The sequence below is a fragment of the Genypterus blacodes genome, unplaced genomic scaffold, assembly GCF_046128005.1.
Source record: "Genypterus blacodes isolate CSIRO-AG114 ecotype Tasmania unplaced genomic scaffold, CSIRO-AGI_Gbla_v1 ptg000137l_1, whole genome shotgun sequence".
Lineage (NCBI taxonomy): Eukaryota > Metazoa > Chordata > Actinopteri > Ophidiiformes > Ophidiidae > Genypterus > Genypterus blacodes.
The window spans coordinates 334986-359805 of record NW_027466939.1 but is presented as its reverse complement, the minus strand read 5'-3'; the positions used below and the strand labels follow the sequence as shown (position 1 = coordinate 359805).

The window sequence follows — 24820 nt, the reverse complement described above, 5'->3', positions numbered from 1 at the left end:
CATATTTTTCTTAAAGTATTTTTGTGTTTTTATGAGTTTTTATCATTGTTTTGTTTATTTCTTAAATTGCTGTAAAACATATTGAAAGTTACATCCTGTCTGTCTGTTTACTGTACAAAGTGAAAAGAGTCTTAAATATATTATTTACATGAGAAAGGTCGAACACACTAACGCTGACACTGATTGATGCTCCGTGTTCGCTCTCCTGCTCCGTCCTTATTTCCGCCTCCTTCCCCTTTTCCCCCCCGTGTCTTTCTCCCACCATCGCGCCGACCGTGGTTGACCTGAACTTTCAAAAGGTGTGCGTATAAAAATTCCAGAGATTCCAATTGGTTTAGGGAGGAGAGTGATGAGGTGGGGGGGAGCGGATGCGTCGGTTTAATTTAAGGCTAACTCGATCAGTCTGTGTTATCTATGAGGCGAGGGCAGAGAGAGGGAGGAGAGGCTGTGTTGAATTTATGAATAGTTATCAGCAGGTCAGTGGGAAAAACAGCTGTTATCATTCACTCCTGATTTGCTTCTCTCCTCGCACACATGAAAACCTATTACATTGCTGCATTTAGATCAGGGCGTGAGATAGAAGCCGGCAATGACAAAGAGCACTCTGCACGCCCCAGCAGCTCCAATCTCCGGGTTGGCACTCCGGCACAATCTCCTGCAGCCCTTGAACTTCTCACACCGGCAGCTAATCGAAGATCAAACCGTTAAATAACTAATAGAGGCGTCTTTTTTCTGTAGAGTCATATAATGACTCATCATCAGACAGCTGGGGGTTGGGGGGGGGGTGCGATGGGATGATAAGGCATATCCACTGAGAGTCAACGCTAAGTACAGGTCCTGTGCAATAAACCAGCTCTCTCTTTCTCCAGCAAAAAAATACTTTCTCAAGATGGCTGCCTTCTCCGTCGCCTCAGTCGGATGTTCTAATCCTCAGCTCACGCATTAGAGGTCTTCACCGGCCCACCATTTTGGACCCCAATGGATGGAAAACTTGTGTATAATTTGCGTAAATTCACTTTTGTGGACCCAAGGAGAGCTGAGGATCATCAGACCCAACACTTGGTGAGGAACGCCTCCATGTTTCTGCTCTCACACCAGGAAAACACATTTTGTTGATAGGTAGTCTGCTGGGACCCGCTCGGGTACAGAACACATCCACACACAGCAGCCAGAGCCGAGGCAACATCGCAGGGCCGGACCCGACCTGACTGAATAGAACTTGGACCCGGCCTGGTCTCACCTGGACCCGTGCAGACCTCTAATCAGCATCATTGACATGTGGACGACAACACCTTTGCAAACATATTTTGTAAAATTCATGAAATGAATCGTACACAACGTCCCAACGAAGTAGACCACAAAGTGTCTGCAGACCTGCAGAACTCACATGATTGAAAAGTGGAAAAGCCTCAAGTGCTGGGTGGCTGTTATGATGTAACCTGAATAAATCAAGTGGTCTAAAAGGCTGCCGTGTTGTGAAATGCAGGTTCGACAGTGACAGCTTCCCAAAGCACTGCTGACACTTGAAGCAATGGTACAAAGTTATAAAACATCTCCACAGCATATATTGAAGCTTTGTATCTAAACCATCCCCAGCAGCGCCTCAAGTCTGCTGTTATGTTTTGGCTCACAAACGTGAAGGGAACACCAAGCAGTCTAAACCCACCTGGGTCCTCCGCAAGCACTGGGATCGGATCTGAACCGGAGGACACATCCGCTTAAGGCACGTCCTTCCTCTCAGTATCTCCAGCTCTCAGCTTCAGACCAAAAAGTGTTGTTCACAGTAACAATGCAGTGTGTAAGTGTGTGTGTGTGTGTGTGTGTGTGTGTGTGTGTGTGCGCGCGCGTGTTCACAAATGATTCATAATCTCTTCAAAAACACCAAATAAGGATGCGTCGGCTCTCTTCGCATGGCGTCTCCACGATCCCCTTGGAACATTTTCCACAAGGAGCAAATAAATGTGGTGAGCAATGAGGAAAGTATTCTACAGAAAAACAGAAAACTGCAGTTGAGGATTCAGTCTTTCAGGCTTGTGGTTGGATAAAGAACCAACCCTCCTGCTGCCACCAGGGGCAGATGAAGAATACAACTACAGTTACTAAAACATCATTTACCAACAGAACTTAAAACAAGAACTTGATATCATAAGCAGTGTTATCATAATTAATACTAACATCTTTGTTATTCACAATGTTATCAGTATTATTGTTGTTCTAATACCCTGTTTTTCTATAAGAATATCTTATTATCATTCATGATTGTATTTCTCATAGCAAACAAGATCAGCTCCTTTGGCGTTGGGGAGGAGGAGCCGGGCAGAGAAAAAGAGGGAGAACAGACGAGTGGGAGGGAAAGTGCAGGACGGCACGAGACGGACAGGCCAGGCTGTCCCTCTCAAGGAGTGAGAGAAGCACTTGTCATCTCCTGTGTTGCGGCTCTGGTAAACGTGACAACATCTCCTTTCCGTGGCGACACAGGAGCAGATGGGCAGTTCGCTCCTCTCTCCACTCCGGCAGTCTTTCCTCATAAGCACTCGGCAGGAGGCCTCAGACAGCCGTCACATCGCACCAGGCTCGCCCGGCCAGTATCCAGCTCAAACGAGGTGTCGCCTCTTCGCGATAATAACCAAGTACATTGACTTCTGCTTCACTGGTGAATGAAATGATGGGCTAGGTTTAAGTACATTTCTGAGCTGGAGGGGAATACTAATTGACTGTGTGCGGGCATAAAAGAAGAGTAGCTTTGGCCGTTTCTGAGAGAGGGTTACCGTACCCACATCCTCAGGTGTCCTGATTTGTACCTAGAGGTCCCTGTGTTCAGACCCAAGTCCCCTTTCCCAAACGCTTTTCCTCCCTTTGACCTTTCTATTTCACAGTTTCTACCTTGTTCAGTCTCTCCTCCTTTGCCTTACGCTGTGGTGCATTGTGTGGACAGAGTCTTTTAAAATCATCCCTGATCTCCTAACACTACATGCCTTGACTCCTTCTCCCTTGCCATCTGCGCCTCCTCCCCCCTCGTTCTCTCACACGTCAGACTCAATACTGGAGAGTTTCTCGTACACATGGCCATTACTTCCATTGAAGGGACGCGGGGGGCCCACCCCCAGCATGGAGCCGTGATGGTTCATTCCACCAAGGCTGACTTCTTTCGGGAACCGGGGGGCCACATTGGACATGACACCGGCCGTGGCAGATGCTGGCAGATAAGATGTCGTGACCATCGGGCCCCTGAAGTCACTGCGGCTGTTTTTGGCAACTTGTTGCTGTTGCTGCTGCTGTTGCTTTGTCAGATAGTATTGTTTGGCTCCGTGCATCAGACACTGGTCGTCGCCAAAGGTGGGTATAAAGGGGTTTTGGTTTACCCGATCTGGGTAAAGGGATTTGGATAAAGAGAATCCTGCCCCGCCTCCTCCCTCCATCAAGGATCTATCCCTGTCCCTCATGTCTCTCTCTCCAACTGAGCGGCGGTGGAGGCCCTCCCCGCTTCTGAACAGTCCGAAGGGCGAGCCAGCTCCTTTCCGGCTTTCACCTCCATAAAATAGGGGGTCCCTGTCTCTCTCTCGTTCCCTCTCCGAGCCGCCGTGGCGCTCAAATATGTGTGCGAATGGACTGGTGCCCTCCATGTAGCGCTCTTTCTCCTTCAGGCTCACACTCCTGGGTGGGGGCAACATCCCTCCCATGCCTGCGCCGCCCACCCCTACACTTCCGAGACCCCCCATCAAGCTTCCCATCCCGCCTGACTCCTCTTTTTGGAGGTCGACAAATCCGTCATAGGAGTGCTGCCGCCTGAGGGGTTTGCCAAACCCTCCACTCTTCCTCCGCTGCTGGGCCTGAGGTTGAGGGCCTGCACCTCCTCCTCCCCCACCTTTCCCTCCCCCCATTTGTTCCAACAGGTGGTTGTTGTCCTCACTGATATCATAGAGGTTTCCTGTCTTTTTACAACCCTCGCAGCGCATGCAGGTGGCAGAGCTGGGGCGGCTGTTTCCACCTCCCGAGGTCGAGCACCCGTACCCGCCTCCTCCGTGGACGGACATCTGCTTGCTTACCCCACTAGCTCGACAGTTCCGGCACTCCCACTCTCCCCCTGCCAGCCCCGATCCTCCCACATTCTTTGGATCAGACTTTTTGGGTTTGCTCTTGAGGAAGTCGTCCACTGGAACCAAGGAGGTGCAGGCTCCACCCACTACTCCTTCTCTATTCCCAGGGCCTTCAGTCAGGTCCACATGTTCCCACTGAGGGACGCCCTCTTTGGGCCGAAACTGGTCCAAATAAAAATCTCTAACACTCTCCTTCTCTCTGAAGACATAGGAGTTTCCGTCATTGTTTCCTCCTCCTCCTCCTCCTCCTCCTCCTCCTCCTCCTCCTCCACCTCCACCTCCTCTCTTGCGTTCCAAAGGCAGAAGTGGCGGGGAGGCAGAGCGGTGGTGGTAGTGGTGATGGCTGATGTGGTAGGGCTTCCTCCTGTAGCCCAGCTCTATCTCGTCCAGCTCCCGTCTGGATTTGGCGGAGGCCGGCCTCTTCTTCAGGCTATCACGGTATTGTTTGCGTTTCTTTGCATTGCCCTCCAGATTTCCATACGTTACTGTGTGCGTTGAAATGTCGGACACGTCTGAGCGTATATTCCCATCGTCTTCTCCTCTGCCGCCACAATAGTTATGCCCAGGGATGTAGGTAGAGCTGGAGGCACCGCCCTTGAAGGAAAACTTTCCATACAGGTCAGGCAGACCTCCCTTGAAGCTCTGTCCAGAGGGAGGAGTCTGTCCAGACAGCAGGTCAAACTTGCTCATATTCCTGTGGGTCAGCGCTGAGCAAGGCTGGGTGGTGAAAATAGGAGCCACCCCTCCACCCAGGCTCTCACAGTCAAACATGCCCCCCTCTAGAGAACTAGCACTTCCCAAACTGTGTGGCCTGTTGGCAGGAGGTCCGTTAAGCCCTAGTGTTGACCCGTTGTGGTGGTGCAGGTAGTGATCCTGGTATAGATTGCTGTCCTTCAGGTGGAGGTTACCAAACGTCCTCTCCACCTCGCTGATGTAGTCGCTGAACATGTTGTCTTCCGGCATGTACGGCGCTTTGCAATCCGAGTGGCCGGCCAAGCTGCGCCGGTGTTCAGAGATGTCATAAACGGAGGACTCTCTGCGGATAAAGTCCAGGGCGCTGTGCGGCGAGCCGTTCACTCCGGACAGGGAGGCCATGTTCTTGGCAGTGCGTAAGAGGCGCATGATGTTGGAATGGGTGTTGTTCATGGTGGCTGATGGGGAGTTCAACGCCGAGCTGCTCTTCTCCTCAATCTGAACTCCGTGAATGCAACTGTAGATACCCTGAGCATGGAAACAGAGATAGAAGACATTAAAGACAACGCAGACCTAGAACAAGACCTAGAACCTCAACTTCAAAACAAAGAAAAAAAGAACAAGAATTATCTTTTAATCATTTAGGACACAATTATTTGCATTCACAGAACAAGGAGGGAAAAAAGACCTTTGTAACAATGAAACAGTGAGAATAGATCTAGATGTAGACCAGATGTGATTGATTGGCCGTAGCATACAGTATGTTGGGTATTGGGAGATAAAGCAGTGAGCAGTGCAGAGAATGCAATGAGCAAACAGTATGGAAGAGATGTGGCTGCTAGATGATTGATAAAGGCAGAGGGGCCGTAAAACCCCCGAACACCACTGATCAATACCTTTAATCAATGTGATTAGAATTCAGCTGAACAATACCCTCCGGCAGTTATTAAATACCTCAGCATTGCACTCCCTCTCAACCGCAGCAGCCACAACACACACACACACACACTGTGGAGAGAGGCCAAGCCAAGGAGACGCGAGCTGAGCGATACAGTGACAGAAAGATAAACTGTTCCATTTGCAATCAGTGATGTACGATACAATATTCAGATAAAAATGGATGCACAGAGGAGGGCAAAGCAGACAAGACGGATGGGGAAGGGAACGGGTCGAATCAATTACAAACAATGATTTTTACGAGGTTTTCTTAGCCGCCTGTAGTCTGTGGTGATGTAGGGGGGGCTTTGAGACTCTACAGAGAGGTCAGAGGTCAGGTGCTTTGCCTCTGTTTCTCTGATGATATGACTCGTTGACCCTCGGTTCACCTTTCCCGAGCCGGTCCTTAGGTACTTAGTAAGATGGTCCTTAGGTGGACATAGACCTTGATTTCTGAAGTGTTTGAGGGTTAACATGGTTAGAATCCAGAGAGGTTACATGATGTATTAAGAGTCATCAGGGAGGGGGGGGGGGGGGTAAATACTGCACCCTTTCTGCACTCACCACCATCTCTCAATGTTTACCTCCTCCCTCTGTGTCTCATCTGTGTTTATGTTATCTGTTCTCATCTCTCTGTTGATCTTTTATCGTCCTGATTACCGTCCACCTGCTGCTAAATCTGTCATGTCTTCCCTCCTTCCCACAGCCTCGTCCTCGTCGTCCCATGAAAGCCTCAGCCTGGATCTTTGGTGCTTTGCCTGTTTGCTTTCAATGTTTACAGATGAAGATTGTGCCATATGTACAGTAGATGATGCTTCGGATGGAATGGCAGCATATCAGACCAGGGTGAAGATTATTGGGTAACACACGCATGTTAAAAAGTGTTTCGGATACGTATATGTAGAATTGTATACAGTATACATCGGTATGATTCTGCTATTGCTAGACAGCAGGCACAACAATGACCACCAAAAAGAAATGAACACCATGGAATCTTCTACAGCAGAGAGAGCTGCTTCATATGCAACAGCAGATTCTGTGGACTCCACATGCCCACATAATGTAACAGTTGGCAGATTGCTCCCAGCCCAGTGCTACAGTAGTGATTATCTGGGCAGGATGTGTGAATTGCAATAAGTCTGGCCTAAGGGTACCCAAGAACTCTTAAATCCACCAGGGGATCACAGCGAAAAACCTATAAGTGAATAAAGTAATACAGCGAAGCTCCATATCAACACATAACTTGGCTGTAATGTATTTGATGAAGCTACATGCTAATGAGCTGGGCCACAATGTGAGTGACAGCTGTGAAACACTGTTCTGTAGTCAGAGAGAGGCTTTGGAATCAACATCATTCATTAGTTTCAGTGTTGAAGGTGGGTGAGGGAGGAGCAGGTAGAGCAGCTTTACACGTCACCCCAGACCCTCAGAGGGGGAGGGGGGGGGGGGGGGGGGGGGGCAGCTAACCCACCACGATGTCTGCTACCACGTGCCTCCTGCCAACCATGACTGATTCCTCATATTTACACTGCTGAGCTTAAATGTTAATTGCAGCAATAATAATAAAGTTTATTGGATTAAGCTGTGAAATTAAAAAAGCGGAATCAATCTGAGCAGCCGAGCAAGAGAGAGAAAAAGAGAGGGGGGTGCTCTAATGACAGAAGCTGAAGAAGAACATAAAGTAAATGAGGAGGAGACAATGCCATGGTGTAGCAGAGGATTGTGGGAAGATAATTAAGTCCACTATTAGCACCATTGTTGTTTTGCTCTGCCCCTAGCTCTGCTACAGATGATCAATCAATACTTCCCCAGAATATCTAAACATGCTGAATTATCTGAGCTGTATTTGTGAACACACTGCATGCCTTTATGTTGTCACGGTGTAGCAAAGATGGAAGTCATTTCTGTGAATGAAAGCAATTTGCTGAATGTTACCCAAATCATAATTGCCCTCAGATCCGGCTCCCACACAAATGATAATGATGTCATAACCAACAACAACAACAACAACAACAACAACAATCCTGTCTGTGGAAATGAGAAGTCAGGTGACATTTGTGTGAGAGACATTTATGATCCAGTGACACAAACACACACACACACGCACACACACACACACACACACACACACATGCCCATCGACAAGGCAAAAATTAACACCTTGCAAAGGAATCAAACCCTGGCACTGGAGTGTAACATTAGAGCAGAGGGGGAGAAAAACGCTGTGTTATTTCTTCTGAAGCGTCGCCTTCTTGGCACCTCGGCTGCATATCAAAGGGAGGGAGAGAGAGGGAGCCGCCGTGTGTGGCTCCGTGCTGTAAATTAGCCACGTGGTCTGGCCTGCAGCGGTTCACCTTCAGAGGCACACAGTGAATTACACCGGAGCCGTGTCAAAACAATTGGAATGCAAATCAAATACCTCGGGGGTGACTTTGCTCTCCTGGGATCCAGCAATCTACCCTCCTTGCTTGTGCGGCTGATTTTTGTTGAGTGAAATATTGATTCTGGTTGAACATTTGGTAAATATTTACCCCACAGACCACAGAGAGGCCCGAGCATCCAAACAAAAGCAGAAAGCTTCTACATCTCTATAGACATCTAACCAGGAGGTCGGCTTTGTTTACAGTTAAGGGGTCTTTATAAGCTTTGCCAGGTCACTTGTTTTCAATGAATATAGAGTTTTCATTTAAGCAGCAGTGTGGCTGAATGTGACTTTACTGACAAGGAGACTCAGGGATCCAGAGCTGCTCAGTCACAAGCTACAGGCACATCTTGTTTATAGAAGACAATAATATCATAATAATAGCAGAATGTGTTTTTGTTGATGTTAGCAGTAAATATGTTTGGTTTACATTCTTTTTTTTCTCTTATTATTTGTTCATTCTTAACATTATACAGATACGGAACATCTTGATGCCAACATTTTGTAATGAACCAAACATCTGAAATCTATTGGTGTGATGAAAGAGTTCAGTCAGAGTGTGAGGCCTGTTTGGGATGTTTTCACTCACACCTGCCAGAGAGTGGGAATGATATTCAAGATGTATTTTTGGTGGTTGATCACATCAGTGCAAGTGAGGGAGGGGATCAGTTGTCAGAAACGAGAGAAGAAAGTATATTAAAGGGACTTTCATTATGTCTCTGGTTTCACGTTGCTGCACTTAACGTCCTTTGCCACATGCTGGGAAGTTTCTGAAAATGGAGTTTGAGTATTTAAATCTTAAATATGTATGTGAGTCCCTGTAGCAGTGGGAGGTCTGCAGTAAAAGAGGAAACAGATGGAAAACTGGGATTCTACTGGACATGTGCTTCTGATTTTGAAGCCTGAGAACACAAACATGTTTGTTTGTCTCTTTTTTGAAGACTTCATTTGCAACCTGAACCCAGGCCAGAGAACCAGAGTGAACCTGCTCATTCAGCATTTACTCCTTCAATCAAAGAGCTTGAATTGTTCTCTGAAATGAAAAACACACCATCCTTCTGTAACTCCTCTGTCCCTTCCCCACCCTGTCTCACCCTGCTGATGGAGAAGACAAAGCCAGGCTGTCCGGAGCAGACGCCCATGAAGCAGAAGCGCAGCTGCCAGTAGAACCAGTGTTCACATATGAAGGTGATGAGTGACAGAGCCATCGCAGCTCCAAGCATGTAGAAGACACCCGCCATGTTGTCCACGTCCAGCTGGCTGGACATCACCTCGTTCTTCTCGTGGTGACAGATCCCAGTCAGCCACAGAGACTCGAGCTCCTCCATCTCACCTGGATGGAGGAAAAGGGTGGATGTGACAGAGGAGAGAATGGAAAGAAGAAGAAAGAAGAAAGACAGCAGAAGAGGTGAGTTAAGAGTCAATTTCAAACCACGCTGGTTGTTAACAGTTACTGACGGTGATTACTGTGTGGTGTGTTAACGCTTTTATGTAATTGCATTCATGAATCTATGCAAATGCACGTGCGTGTGTGTGTGTGTGTATGTCAGCGTGTGTGTGTTCCTGTGGCTGTCCATGTGTCTGATGCTGGTCCCTGAGCTTCTGGTCTCTTTGTGGGTCACCTTCTGTTTCATCACTAGCTGTTCTCTATCAAAGCCATATGTGCGGGACAAGCGTCGCTTTAATTAATCATACAGTCAACCAATGTGGCTGCACGTCAGCGTTATTCCTGCACTGGAACAGTGACTGGCCTCTGAGCATCATTGTCAAGCTCCTCAGCATACACAATAAGGGACACACACACACACACACACACACACGCATGAGAGAATAGGGACAGAATCACACAGCAGCGTCTGTCCATATCTGTTTAGAATCTCATCATGAAGCGCAGCCACCATTCTGACACGACTGACATCTGCCTGACAAGGGCTGACTGGGGATTCATGTTGAAATAATGATGCTCCTGAAAAAGCAGAGGTCGTGGAGGTGTGGATGCTCTGTCAGTACTGAAGCATCTTGTGCCAAAACCATGTTGAAAGTGGAAAAATGCAATCTGTGTAATCTTGTTATGGATGACGTCGTCTTATCTAATGGCATTCAAACGCATTATCAGTGCCAGCATGGAAGCAGAAGAGAACAAAGATGAAGAAGGAGAAGGTTTATGTTGTCGTCTGGAAGTGAAGGTGTTGTTTGTTTTTATGTCTGTTGGATAACTAAGAGCGGAAAGTTGCAGGGATTGCGAGACGGTAAGAGAGAGGGGGAGGAAGAGTGAGAAGAGAGAGAGGGAGGAAGAGAGAGAAGAGAGAGGGAGAGAGAGAGAGAAAGAGAAAGAAAGAGTGAGAGAAAAAGAAAGAGAGGGAGAGGAAGAGAGAAGAGAGAGAGAGACAGAGAGACAGAGAGAGGGGGAGAGAGAGAGACAGAGAGAGGGAGGGAGAGAGAGAGAGAGAGAGAGAGACAGAGAGAGGGAGGGAGAGAGAGAGAGAGAGAGAGAGAGAGAGAGAGAGACAGACAGAGAGAGGGGGAGAGAAAGAGACAGAGAGAGGGAGGGAGAGAGAGAGCGAGAGAGAGAGAGAGAGAGAGAGAGAGAGAGAAAGAAAGAGCAGAAACATGGAGGTTCTATCTCACAATCCGAGGAATCATTTAGAATCCTTCTGTATCTGCCTCTCTTTCCTCTGTTCCTCCTCCTCTGGACTCTGTGATGCTACAGCTTCTTCTCTGTTCTCTGAACCAGGCCCAACTTTTTTTTAGTAATCATGCTAAGAGAGAATCTAAACCTTGGTGGCAGCATACATTCAGTCACCGATCAATAATAACACTTTGTTGAAATGTCAGCTGTGATTTATTTGTTGTGTTCCAGGCCTGCTTCAAAGTATCTAGATTCCATTCCAGCTTTTTGTGCGAGGCCACCGGGCGACGCCACGTGAGTCTGATCCCTTTCTAGGCCAGCAGGAGGAGAGTGAATGCTGAGGGCGTGGCAAAGTGACATTGAAGTCCTGAGAGGGGCGAGACAGAGCCGCCTGCTTCCTGTATGAAGGAAGTGTTACCGTGTGCCGACCCATATTCAAACACACACACACACACACACTCTCACGCTTATATATACACACACGGGCTCATATGCACACAGACAAACATACACACCCACACACACACACACACCTACAGACAGACATATTACTGTCTCATACACAGCCATGAATAAGTGCAAACAGATTCCCACAAATAGCAGACTTATTGAGAAATACACAAGAGTATAAATACAACAATACAAACACACAGGCAAACTCACTTGCCCTCTCACTTATACACCCATATGGGCTCTCATAGGGATGACCCATATTCACACACACACACACACACACACACACACACACACACACATACACACACACACACACACACACACACACACACACCAGAAGCTAAACTGGCACCCATAACTGGGACGCCCCATTGTGAGCCCTGGAGGGCCCTTGGTCCAGGATGCTGGTAACACTCTGGACCATGCCCGAATAATCTGCAACACACACACACACACACACACACAAACACCAAACTTCCACTACACTTGCAATAGCATTCTGACTTCAGCTGTAAATCAAAATAGGACAGAGTGAAATTAGAATGTTCCACTCCATAAACTCAGCAAACAGCCAGCGTGACGTTCTGCCTGAGCATGAGGAAACACCTGCAAGGTTAAGAGAACAGACATTTATCACACATCTCATTCTTGGATGTCATCCTTTGCTAAATGATCCAGACGTGTGGAAAGCCACATATTGCCTCCCATGGTATAAAGAAGATGTGCTGCCCACTTCAACAGAGAGCAACAATGGAGCTCATATCACACAGACAAGCATGCTCACTTTCAACATATTCATCTGACAACGTGTTAGGTACGCTTGATATGTGTTGACCTTTCCACAGCATCCGTCTGATTTGCTCCAGCTAAGCAAAGGTGTTGTTTACTTTCTTGTTACCACGCATTAAGACTCTTAACAGGACTGTGGTTCCAGATCGATCAACAGATCAATAGATCGCTTTGTGCTTTGTTTAGAAGTAGTTCAGATCATGTTCAAATGAGTTTGTTTGTTTGGGCGCTGACCCGAATGTGAGTGTGAATGTGTTTACATATGTCCTGAAGAACTGAGCCTAAGTGTCGGCGTCAGTTTGTCTCACCGTCTCCAAACAGCTGCAGGATTGCCAGGTCCACATGCCTCTTCCAGAGCGACTCCTTCTGGATGGCGATTCCATAGCCTGTCGTGGCGAAGATGTAACCACTACCGATGGTGACCAGCTTACAGCCCTCATCCCTGCCTGCCATGTAGTTCAGCACGGCTGCGTCATAGATGAAGGCGTCCAGTTTGCTGATGAAAGAGACACAGAGAGGGGGAGAGAGAGAGAGAGAGAGAGAGATAGGTTACAATTAATTAACAATTCACACATGGCAGCTACAAGAATTCCAATTAACCTGCTAAAGAGCACTAAGCTGCTGATAAGCGTAATAGACTTCCACTTGGTTTGGCAAAGGCTGGAGCTGGCACACGGAACGGGAAAAACTGAGGAGGGGGAGTGGAAGTCTTACAGGAGATTGTTCAGCCGACAATATGTTCACATGAGGCAAAATGAGAGAAAGTACACAAACAATTGGTCCCTGACAATTTGGAATGAATATTTAAATCACTCCTGCTGCAGTTCAATCAAATTTCGATCCTCTTTTGTTCATGCTTTGCTATAAAATGATTTTGCTTTGGTTGAACGTTCCTCCTCAGTGAATCTCCATTGACCTCAGCTCCATTGACCTCAGCTCCTCACCCAGCTTTGAGGCTCTGCAGAGCCTCGTTGACGTTCCTCTGATGGAACTTGGTCATGTAGCCGTGCATCTCTGGATAGTTGTTCCTAATGTTCCTCTCTGTGCTCCCGTTTGGGACGGTGCCGAACCGGAATGGAGGGGAAAAGTCGTTGGGGCTCTGGAACTGAAGACACAAGATGGGAGATTTGAGAGAGCGTTGACTTTATGTGCCACATTAAAGGCAGATAGATCTTTCCTCATACCTTTTTGTCGGAGAGGCCAGATACTTGGTCCACGTACTCCTCCTGGATCATGAAGGCAGCGAGGTTGGCAGTGTAGGACGCCAGAAAGATGACAGCAAAGAAGGCCCACACTGACACCATGATCTTGCTGGTGGTGCCTTTAGGGTTCTGCACTGGCACAGAGTTGTTGAAGACCAGACCCCACAGCAGCCAGATGGCTTTACCGATGGTGAAGGAGGGACCGTGAGGCTCTGGGAGAAAACACACAACAATCATAAGAGGCGCTGACAGCACGCTTGCTCATTCCAGCCATTATGTTGTGATTAGCGGCTGAATCATGTCTGCGTGGGTGTGTGTGTGGGTGTGAGTGTGCATGTATGTGTCAGGGTTGTTGTGTAGCCACTTTCCTTCAAATCCAAACAGACGTTATCCTGCCCAATATCCCCTTCGAAAGTTTGTGAGAAAGTTGCTTTAATGAATCTATAGTCACGCCATTGATCCGTTATTGCCCCCGTTTCTTTGAATTCAAACTCCAATCTGCACTTGTCGTGATACCGAACTCACACACCTGACGAGCAGATCAAACGAGGAGGCACAGAGAAGAGAGCAGCGCTTAAGGGAGGAGAACATCTTCTCTTCAATGGAGGATAAGAGAAGTGATAGAGCCATTGTCTCTATATATAGCTGCAGCAGAGATGGAGGGATGAAAAGACATTGTTGTTTTTTTTTGTTCTCATCTTTTTGGTAGGGGAGATGGAAACACAAAAACTAGCGCCTCACTGTCAGGAGTCGACACGTGATTTGGAAAAATATGGAAATAGATGCAAATGACTCTTCCAGTGTGAAGGAAGCAGCACTGGAGGTGTGCTGGAATAAGACACATCTGTAAAGGGAGAGGGAGAGAGAGAGGCAGAGTGTTGTGGAGGAGGAGGAGAGGAGAATGAGGGCATGGGGTTAGTGAGGATGGCTGCTCTATATGTGGAGGCGGCCAGCTGTGAGTCTGCAGACCTGTGTGGGGCCGATTTATTCTAAACAATGCATTTAACTTTGAAATCACTGCTAACTGGGCGGTTGGAACATCTCCACCAACAGGAGGAGGAGGAGGAGGAGGATTCTGTCCCATTCCAAATGACTCTGAGATTTAGTGGAAAGATTTCAACTATTTTAACATTTTCATTTTCCAAGGTGGTTATTTTTACATCAGAGGTGAGACTGAGTCATTAAAGTCATCATAGTAACTCAGGAGTGAGTCTGAAGTCTTGGTGCTCGCCTTGCAAGTCGAATTCAAGTGAATTCTAAGCTGGCTGTGATTGAAAATGTGTCATTTGGACCTTAGCCCGAGATATGTTGTCTGTATATTTGAATATAGATTCTCAAAACGCTCCAGTAAAGGTGAAGGCGGTGCTGTGAAATCTTTCAATGAAGTCCCTCAAGTCAACAACACTGCATTATACAAACCCCCTGCCTTCACCCCATAGTACTGCACAAGCTATAAATACACAAAGAGTACAAAGATGATGTTTTAAAAATAGAAGAAAGAGTAGAAAAGGGCAACACTATTTATTCACTCATTATGAAGTTTAGGAATCTGGAACACTGAGTTTCCCAAAGACATGACACATACCAGACATAACCTGCTAAAGTGTTCCAGACTGCCGACCCTGCAGCGCTGCAAGCAGGAACACACTTTAGAGAGCGCCCTCTGTTTTTAGAAAGGAATGATGTTTGCTTCACAACTCACACAATGACTTCGTTTTGCTGAACTTCACCAATTATGTTCCTTTACAAACCACTGGCAGGAACCCAGTGTGTGTATCACAATAAAATGTTATTATTAGCAATGATAATGTTCATCATTACAAATGGAGAGATTCACTCTAGAAAAGCATCTTCCTGATGATCTCAGTTCAAGGTTCAGCTTCAGCTGGTATGTGTGACAGTCACATCGACTGTAAGCAGAACATCACCACACACACACACATCTATTTTAAAGGAATGAGATCTCATATCAAACTTTCATTCCAAAGTCAAACATCACAGCCATCTGGTGTGTTATAAACAAGAAGAGTGGGAGATGGAGAGGTAACACAGCAACAAGAAAGGAAAAGAGAGCGTCTGTATCCACTTACATGGAGCCAAAGCATAATGTGTGTGTATGTGTGTGGGAATGTGTGTGTGTGTGGCCTCTAACCTTTGCCGTCAGCCAGACAGCGGTTGTAGCCCACAGGGCTGAAGTACTCGAATATAAATACAGCCATCGCTGACACCAGCAGCAGCATCACGAACATCATCACCCACACATCTGCGCTGAAGGGCTCTGGAGGGCGAGAGAGGGAAGAGAGGGAGCGAGAGGCAGAGATGAAGGGAGATGAGGGATCGAAGGAAGCGTGTAGGGACGGCGATAAGGAAACCAGGAGGGAGGGGTGGGAAGGAGGCAGAAAGAGAGGGAACGGGCATGGGACAGGAAGAGAGAGAGATAGAGAGAGAGAGAAAGAGAGAGAGAGAGCGAGAGAGAGAGAGAGGGAGAGAGAGAGAGAGTGAGGGCAAAAGAGATATGTAAATGTGGTGCGCCAGATTGAGAAGAGGAACAGGAGTCAGAGAAATGGAGTGGGAGTGGGAAATAAAAGAGGGCAAAGAGACAGCAGGAGAGAGAAAACAAGAGAGAGAATACATAAACAGATAAACTGATTATCATTCACTCTATTACAAATACATAAGAACTTAGCTGTAGACTGAGATAAACTTTTAAAGATGAGAATAAGGATAAAGATGTCTTAGTGACTGAGAGATAACATATAGCTCTAAATGTCTCAATAATCTCCTGAACATGAAGTCATCATTGTGAAGGATGAAACATGAACACGGCCCTGCTTCTGCTTCTCACCTAAGAAGGCTGAGGGCGACACAGTGCCGTTGCTACGGGAGACCATGACGCTGATGCCCGTCTCAATGAAGGGAACAGAAAAGTCGATGACCTCTGACCGCTCCTCGTTGATAGTGAGGGAGCCCACGGCCATGTGGGCGTTCTTTAACACAACCTAGAGTCAACAATGAGTTAAAGCTCCATTATCCAGCCTTCACTACAATACAACACACACACACACACACACACACACACACACACACACACACACACACACACACACACAGCAGCAGCATCCAAACAGGTCAAACCACAGCTACGGTCCACCAATGTGTGTGTGAAAAATTAAAATGCAACAAGGGCAAACAAACATCAGCTGTGACATCAGAGGAGGAGGAGGAGGAGGAGGAGGAGGAGGAGGAAAGGTCGAGTACATGAGTGCAAAAAAAAACAGAACACAAAAGTTGTAGAGAACTAAAGGTGAGACAAAGAAACACATGATGGCGGTGAAACTTAAGAGAGACACAACAGGCCAACACACACACTCTCTCTCCACACAGAGCGCTCAGGGTGGACACTCGTGATGCTCACCAGGGGAGAGGAGGAGGAGGAGGAGGGAGGAAGAAAGTGGGTTACCACGGTGGGTCATGGCTGCTGGAAATAGCCGGCCCATTGCCTCTCCTCCCTCTACCTGCTCCCCCCTCCTCCCCCCTCCTCCTCCCCCTCCTCTGCACAGGTGGTATATTTAGCCCCAAACATCAGAGCCCTACAGCACGGGGCTAAAGTGGGACAGGACCAGCTCACTCACTTAATAAGGAGTGTGTGTGACCGGGAGCTGAGGCACAATACTCAAGTAGGTGCTTCAGAGTGTGTGTGTGTGTGTGTGTGCCTGCCTGAGTTAGTCACAAAGAAAGAGAGAGGGGAGAGAGAGAACCTGTGCTCTCTGAATACTGCACATCTACACTGCAGAATGTTTTCACTTTCCAAAGTGTCTTTTTAACAAAGTGTGTGTTTGTGGAGTATAAGTGTGTATTTGCACACCTTCATTACTTCTCAGTCTTGTTCGTGTTGTTGTGTAAGCACGGATATGTGCATGTTCACTTGTGTGTGTGTATATTTCTGTGTGTGTATGTGTGTGTGTGTGTGTGTGCGCGCGTGCTTGAATGTGCAAATATCTCCCCGGGGAGGAGAAGGAGTCCATCCAGCAGTGTACTCACTTCCTCTCTCTCCATTCGCTCACTCCATCTCCCTCCTACGATTTGTTCTCTCTGTGTTATGAAAGTGACCCATGTGGGTGTTATTGAGAATGAGTGAGCGAGGAACTGTGTGTGTGTGTGTGTGTTTGTCTCAGTCGGTGTGTGCGCCAGTGTCTTTATGTGATTCTGTTAGCAAAGCCAAACTCATGTAATCAAGTGTATTGCCTCTAATATTGTAGATAAGGAGGATGGGGGGCAGCGAGGAATCTGACACCGACTACAAAAATGAAGTTAGGACCAGAAGGACGGCTTTGTAAAGCTCTCATCGATTCTTATGTGCCTGGTGTTTGTGAGAGAACAGGTTCAGGCACATCATGTGTGTGTATGTGCTGGGATGCGTCGAGGCGGGTAAGAGGGAGTGTGTATGGGACATGATGAGCTCATGACAGAGAGAATGTTACTGCTGCTGCATCCTTCGCCATGACAACCACTCTGCTCTGCTCTCCACTCCAAAGGGGAAAAGAATCCCACACCCAAATCACTTCCATAGGTTGGTTTCCATAGGCTACCTCAGCATAAAGACACCTGTTCAAATGCAAAGACAAGGACCTCTATCCTTTAATCATTCAAACCATGTAAGATTAAGATTAAGTTTATGTAAACCACACACACACTCTGAGGACAGACACTCCTTTCCTAGTAGATTTTCTTCTCTGCCGCATTTGAAGAATCCTCATAAATGGGTCAGCCCAGCCTGGCCCGGCGTCTGTGTCGTCTTAGAATGTGACTGTTCAAGGATGCAGGCCATGAGATGAGACACAGCCCAGGTGTTCGCCTTACTTCCATTCTCTCTGTTAGGGGAACTTCCATATCCTGTGATGTAACTGTTTATCTGGTGGCCAAAGTCTTATGAAGGTTGCAGTCTGGCGTTGGCTGAGCACCTCAGTCTCCTGCACCGGCGCCAGAACATTGTTGCTGCTAAGATGTGCGTGCATGGCCCTGTGAGCATGTGTGTGTGTGTGTGTGTGTGTGGGAGAGAGAGAGAGAGACAGAGAGGATGGATCTGCTCCCACACTAATGACCATTCATCTGTGGAGGTGAGAAGGAGGCAGCACATTATGACGCTTTTAGTCTGAGCGATATGGTTTATTACAGGTGACCACACTTACAGCGCCGTGCACACTGAAGACACCGGCTGACTGACGAGACGCCTGACTGCTTAAATTGCTTTATGCAATAGATTAAATGGGTCAGTTTAATGTAAGTCGAAAGGCGAAAGTTTCACTGAGGGGGGAAAAATGGATACCAGATGTTCCCTGTGACTGTTGAAGGTTATTTAAATGAAAATGTCCAACCGATGACCTTTGAGGGTAAAATCGATCCATTTGCCTCCCTTCATTAACAAAGAACCAAAGTCAGAGAGGAGGAGAGAGAGAGAGAGAGAATGAATGAAAACTGACAACGACCTTAACGATGTGGGAATATTCAGCAGGCAAAATGAATGTTTGCACCTGACTGGACATGTGCACCCCTGGGTGAGGAGCTTAGCCTGTCTGACAAACGTGTGAAGACTGTTGGGCATAGGGTTGACCCGGAAAGGAAAGCTCATAATTCAAGGTATTAAAAGAAGGAAATGAACCCTGCAGCAGCTCACACAGAAGCTATGTATAGCACATCTCACACCCCTGGCCTCTCAGGGTGCACACAGGATTGTAAACTCCACATCTGCCCCCTTCCCACCTCTTGCTCACCCTCACTTTCACCTTGCAGGCAGTTCACGAGTGTGTGATGTAATAAATGCCAACAATCTTAAACTCTGGGTGGATTCAAGTCCAGGTTCATGGAGAAAACATGTGGTGAGCCCTATCCTCTGATTCTAAGATGTTTATTATGTATGTAAGCCTCCTTCCTCTGAGATGCTGCAAACAACAGCATCTCTGATTTTGCACCAATGATTTCAGACACGCTTGAAGAAGATCGGGACGTCCAGGACGGATCTAAGACCGGGTCTGGATAAACTAAGCTGACTTAACGAGGATCGGGGCAGTCAAGAGCAGCAACAGGGGCCCAACATGGGGCTTTAGTCGGAGATAAATTGGAAGTCTGAGCTTGGTATTATGTCCGCTTCAGCTCCAAGACTTCTACACTCAGGCCCACATGTTTGTTCCCTGTGGCCCCCCTTTGTAATTGGAGCATTTGATCTGGACTGTTCTGATCTCCTCCTTTGCTTGCCTGTCCTACAGTCAATGTTGCTGAAAGCCAAATGTTGTTCCTATCTTATTACTGCACCACAAAGGGGCTTTAAACAGCAACAACACCAGGAAGACACACACACACACACACACACACACACACACACACAAGCTTTTCTACTCACCTCTCCAACCATGCCGTTCCACGTTCCGTTGATCTTCTTGCCATGTTTGCCGTTGGTGACCAGGTAGAGGTCGTAGGTGAACTTTACCGTCTTGGCGATCTTCTTCAGGATGTCGATGCAGAAACCTTTACAGCAACGCTTGATGTAGATCCCTGAATCCTTCGTCTGATTTCTGAGGAGGGGAATAGATTAGATGAGAGAGAGAGAGAGAGAGGGAGAGAGAGAGAGAGAGAGAGAGAGAGAGAGAGAGAGAGAGAGAGAGAGAGAGAGAGAGAGAAAGATAGATAGATAGACGTCACTCACAGTGTCTTGATCTGTTTCCGACACGGCACAGTGTTCCTCATGCAGGTTCCACTCAGAGGATCCACATCTTCCACGATGACAAACGGAGCCTCCTCCAACGTCACGATGGACAGGTGGTCATCTTCCCTGGTCGCTGCTCCGCCGTACAGCTCATAGCGAGGCCAGACGTGGTACTTCATGGACAAAGAACCATTTTCCCATTTACCTACCTGCAGAGAGAGACACACACACAGACTGCTTTAACCACATTCAGTTGAAGACATTCCTCTCTGTTTTCTGTCAGAACTGCAGATTTCCTCGCCTAGCGCTGGGCTAATTGCAATCACGGACACTTAACGTGACTGACTTGAGTTCCTGCATTCCCTCTAAGTGCGTCTGGAGAGGTGGTTTAGCAACTAAATGCCGAAAATGTAATCATTAAATTCATCATGAAACGACTGGCTGAGCATGAATGAAGTTCAAAGAAGAATTGTGATTATGTTTCAGTGCGGCCCAATCAGAAAAGGCTGCAGACAGTTAGATAGAGCAAAGCAGACGTAGAAGGTGTTTACTCCTTACCCCAAACCCTCTCTGTCTGGGGATTCGTTATCTGGCTGTCTGATCGTAAAGGCAATTAGTCCGTGTGTCACTGGAACAACAATAAGATGAGGAACAAGCAGGAGAACTTAACTATCATATATATAATAATGACATAAGAGCGACAGAGGACGTTTGGACAGAGGTGCGCTGAATAAAAACCCACAGGAGGTGAAGAGAGCAGAGGAGAGGGGAGCGCTGGGAACGATATCAAAGAATGAGCGCAAGGTTAGCCTGAAGGACAAGACTGGAACTGAGTGCAGAATTCAGATCGAGAAGAGGACGGAGGGGGGAATGAGACGGCGTAGACGGAGGGACAGATTGAGAGAGAGAGGAGAGAGGAGAGAGGGACGCTTAACACACAGAGAGTGAAGTGAGATAGAAAGGAGAGAGGCAGCGAGGTCTGGATCGCGAAAGGGAGAGGGAGAGAGAAGGATGAGCCGGGGTGTCATGAGAGGACGTCTGTATTAGAGAGAGATAAAGACGGAGATGAAGCTCGTTCAAATACAAAACGAGTGTCTGGAGTGTCCGGCTGTAATTCTGGAGGGCCCGGTACTCCTCAGGCTCTCCTCTCCTCTCCTCCACTTCATTATCATCATCAATTAGTCCTTTTTACTGGTCAGAAAGCTCTGAAACCTCTGCCTGCTCTACCGCTCTTCTCTCCCTGTGCCCACCGGAGGAGGAACTTAAGTGTGGGTGGAAATGGATCATCAGATAATTTGACACTCTGTGATGGGAGCTATAGGGAGCTGTGGTGCCTGAGAGTGAATATGGAACTGCAGTGGACATAAAGGTGATCCTAAAGAGAACAAGCTAATGCTCTGTATCCCCGGAGCTCAACGCTTCCTACTAGCATTGAGAGGTCGGGAGTCAGCGACTGTAGGCAATGGCGACAGACAGGGATGGCGAGAGTGTGGCAGAAAGAGAGAAACGGTGATAGGAAGTTAGAAGGAAAGGAGATGAAATCAGCCTGGAAGAGAGTGAAAGAGACCGGAGGCTTCACACAACTTCAAAGGCAGATAAGCAAGGGAGAAGGAGAAGGACACAGATGAGGAGAGAGAGAGAGAGAGAGAGAGAGAAGAGAATAGACAGAGGAATAAAAAAGATCAAGAGGGGAGAGAGAGTCAGAGAGAGGAATGGCAGTGGAGGAGAGGGGACTCATTAGGTTTCAAGAAAAGTGGTTCAGCTGGAAGTCAAGCTACGAATTAAACATGAGTGAGGAAGGAGGGGGGGGGGGAGAAGGGAGAAAGGTAGCAAGGGTAAAGAGGGAGAGAGAGAGAGAGAGAGAGACAGAAGGGGAACAATTCACCTTGTTCTCTGATCAGAGGACAGAATATAGATTAGAGAGGAGGGAGAAATAATGGGGAAAAGAATGGAGAAAGTCAAAGAAGTCAGACCAAACAGTGGCAGCATCAGAATGCACAGATGCATCCTGGTGCCTGTGCGGGTCACATCCTGCTCCGTGGTCACTCAGGGCTCTGGTTCTGAATGTAAGTCTGGTCCTCCTCAGCTAGATTTGGTTTTCTGTACATTTGTTAGTGGAATGTCTCCGAAGTGACGCTGGGCTCGTCACTCAGTTCACTCAGGCTCAGTAACTCAACATTACACCTTTCAGATGTAAACATGGCTGTAACAGGCATGAATGCTGGTTCACTCTGAGTGAAGAACCTAGATTGTGTGATTGTTGATCAATTTTGTCAAGCGTGCCAGCAAGCTATTGTGTTATAATCCAAGGTAAATTACCTCCAAATGCATTTCCTCACCTGGCTGGGTTTAAACCTCAATTTGGCTCATTGGGAAGCACAACACTGCATATTTTCCATTTCTGCCTAGCAACAACTGAGACCCCAGGAGTGTTGAACAAAGCTATCCTGTTACATTTAAGTCTTTTAAGTATTTTTGTAGCTATTTTAATCGTAGTTCTGACAAAAATGTTACTAAAAGTACAATGTGCGAGTACATATAGTTCAAATAAAGTCTTCAAGCAGAATGGGTAGAGTCAATCTAGTGCAGAACCATGTTCTCGTCTCTGCTTCATCCAGATTGGCTGGAGGAGAGTCTGAACCGTTTCATCTTTAAAGAAAAGGTTCAGTATTTATTAGGTGCCTCTTTTCCATAGAAGATAGTGAGAAATGTTAGATGGAGCTATCAGTTTGTTTTGATTGATATGGTGAGGTGGTAAGAGGTTACTTCACTGTCATGCTACACACACACACACAGACACACAAAGATGTGGACGAGCCTTCATCCATGCTGTGTGTCGCTCCAAAGCACCTTGTTGCAGTTTCAGCCATTTCCCTCAGGATGATGAAGCTTTATCTCATCTTACCTTGCTAATATCTCCATCAGAGGCGTGAAGTTAATAATGCTTAGCACACACACACACAGATCCTCCACGATCCATCAGGTGCTCTCTTAGCAAGCTGCAACTAACTCACTGGCAACGGTTCGTATCATTTAACAGACCTGCAGAATTGAGTTTTGACAACTGAGGCAGATAAATATGACAGTTTGACACGACGTTAAGCTAACAATGAATAAAATGCTCCATAAACAAAGGACCCTGTTCTTCTCCCCTGCTCATGCATTCACACATCTCTCTCTCTCTCTCTCTCTCTCTCTCTCTCTCTCTCTCTCTCTCTCTCACCCTGTCCCACTGTCTCTCCTTGTTGAGCAGAATGATGACCAGCTTGGGATGCATCTGGTATCCGTCCTCGCTGAACGACAGATTACGCCCTTCAAACGTCACATTCATCAGGTACCTGGGACAAGAGAGACAGACAGCGTCATTCACATCTGTATTGTAGTAAAACATGTCTAAACAGCTTCTCCATTGATTAAATAGATTAATATAGATTAGTCATCAGTAGCAGACAAAACAGCTGGTGATGATTGAAGGCAGTAAATGAATTTTCTACAGTTTCAGCAGATTATCCCTGGACTCCTCCTCACTGATGGGACGTCCAGCTTCAGAGTCTATAAACACATCATGGTGGATCGGTGCTGTCTAAGTGCTGATACGCTGAAGAACATTCTTGCATTAACCAGAATTATAATCAATATGACGGTAAAGCAGGTGGGCAGGAAGTTCCCCATACATCACAGGAAATGAGGAGTTTGACCGCGGACCGTGCTGCGTCAGGCTGATCACACACACTTTATGAGTTAACATATTTACCTGCTTTAGAGTTCTTCAGTGTCTTTCACATGAACGCAGAAGTATATAATTAAAGATGTCAAATGTAAATAGAGATAATGTCCCTGAATGAATGGATTTGAAACTGTTTTCACTGGGATTGACTGCTGATGAACCAGGGGTGTGTGTGTGTGTGTATTCTGCATCAGTTTCAGAATTGACAGATGTTCTTATTACAACAAAATCTTTTCTCCCATCCAGAAATCCTACCAAAGAGGTGAAGTCTGTGTGTGAGGCGCTCTGCTGCAGCAGGTTCAGAGACAGATGTAACATAAAGTACTGTACACTTCATCAAGAGCAGCTTGTTTCATCACAGTGTGTGTGTGTGTGTGTGCGTGTGTGTGGCAGATAGGAGATATCGAAACAAAGCAGCATTGTTTCTGTCATTTCACCTTGCTTCTGCTAAACACAAACAGAGACACACACACACAAAAACATGTATTCTCTTCTGATGACAATGCTGGATGTGTGTAGGAGTGTTTTATGCGCGTGTGTGTGTTTGTGAGTGAGAGAGAGAGAGAGAGAGAGAGAGAGAGAGAGAGAGAGAGAGAGAGAGAGAGAGGAAACAGGAATGCTTATGTCAGGTGAACTCAAATCACTTCACTGTCATCCTACACACACACACACACACACACATGTGCTTGCAAACACAATCCCTTAACTCTTTCACTCCCTCAGCCCTTTACCCCACCCCCTCTATCTCTCTCTGACTGTTTCCATGGAAACACAGCCTCAAAACCATGCTCACCATATATATATATATGTAGATGAATAAATAACTGACAATAGGATGTGTGTGTGTGTGTGTGTGTTTGTGCATGAGAGAGCGATGAAGTGGCCTGGTGCCTTGCTGATGGGGTCAGTGCACACAGGACAGGAGCGGGGTCATGTGTGGAGTAAGACGAGGTACACATGATCAGGAGCAGACTCACACTGCAGCTTGAGTGACAGGCACCTCCACTTTACCACTAAGAGCTCATGTTATTGAGCTTTAACCCGTTTATAATCCACTAAAACATTCATGGGAGTTTGTTTTATTCATGTATAAACAGATTAATGACATCATAGATTTAGTGGGCAAACACTTGTGAGGGTCCCGTTTCCTTAAGAGGCCGAAGTGACAG

General features: G+C 46.9%; 1 protein-coding gene across 1 annotated transcript in view; it reads right to left on the bottom strand.

Annotated features, from left to right (window-relative positions):
* Positions 1–3023: 3023 nt before the first annotated feature.
* grin2ba (glutamate receptor, ionotropic, N-methyl D-aspartate 2B, genome duplicate a) overlaps positions 3024–24820 on the bottom strand; it is a 62866-nt gene continuing 41069 nt past the window's right edge. The window contains exons 6-15 of the mRNA XM_076164533.1: positions 23148–23262; positions 19925–20133; positions 19622–19793; positions 16070–16223; positions 15377–15502; positions 13207–13436; positions 12967–13127; positions 12331–12518; positions 9243–9481; positions 3024–5318 (exon numbers count right to left, since the gene is read on the bottom strand). Coding sequence (XP_076020648.1) covers positions 3024–5318; positions 9243–9481; positions 12331–12518; positions 12967–13127; positions 13207–13436; positions 15377–15502; positions 16070–16223; positions 19622–19793; positions 19925–20133; positions 23148–23262 — 3889 coding nt within the window. The remainder of the gene's footprint in view (positions 5319–9242; positions 9482–12330; positions 12519–12966; positions 13128–13206; positions 13437–15376; positions 15503–16069; positions 16224–19621; positions 19794–19924; positions 20134–23147; positions 23263–24820) is intronic.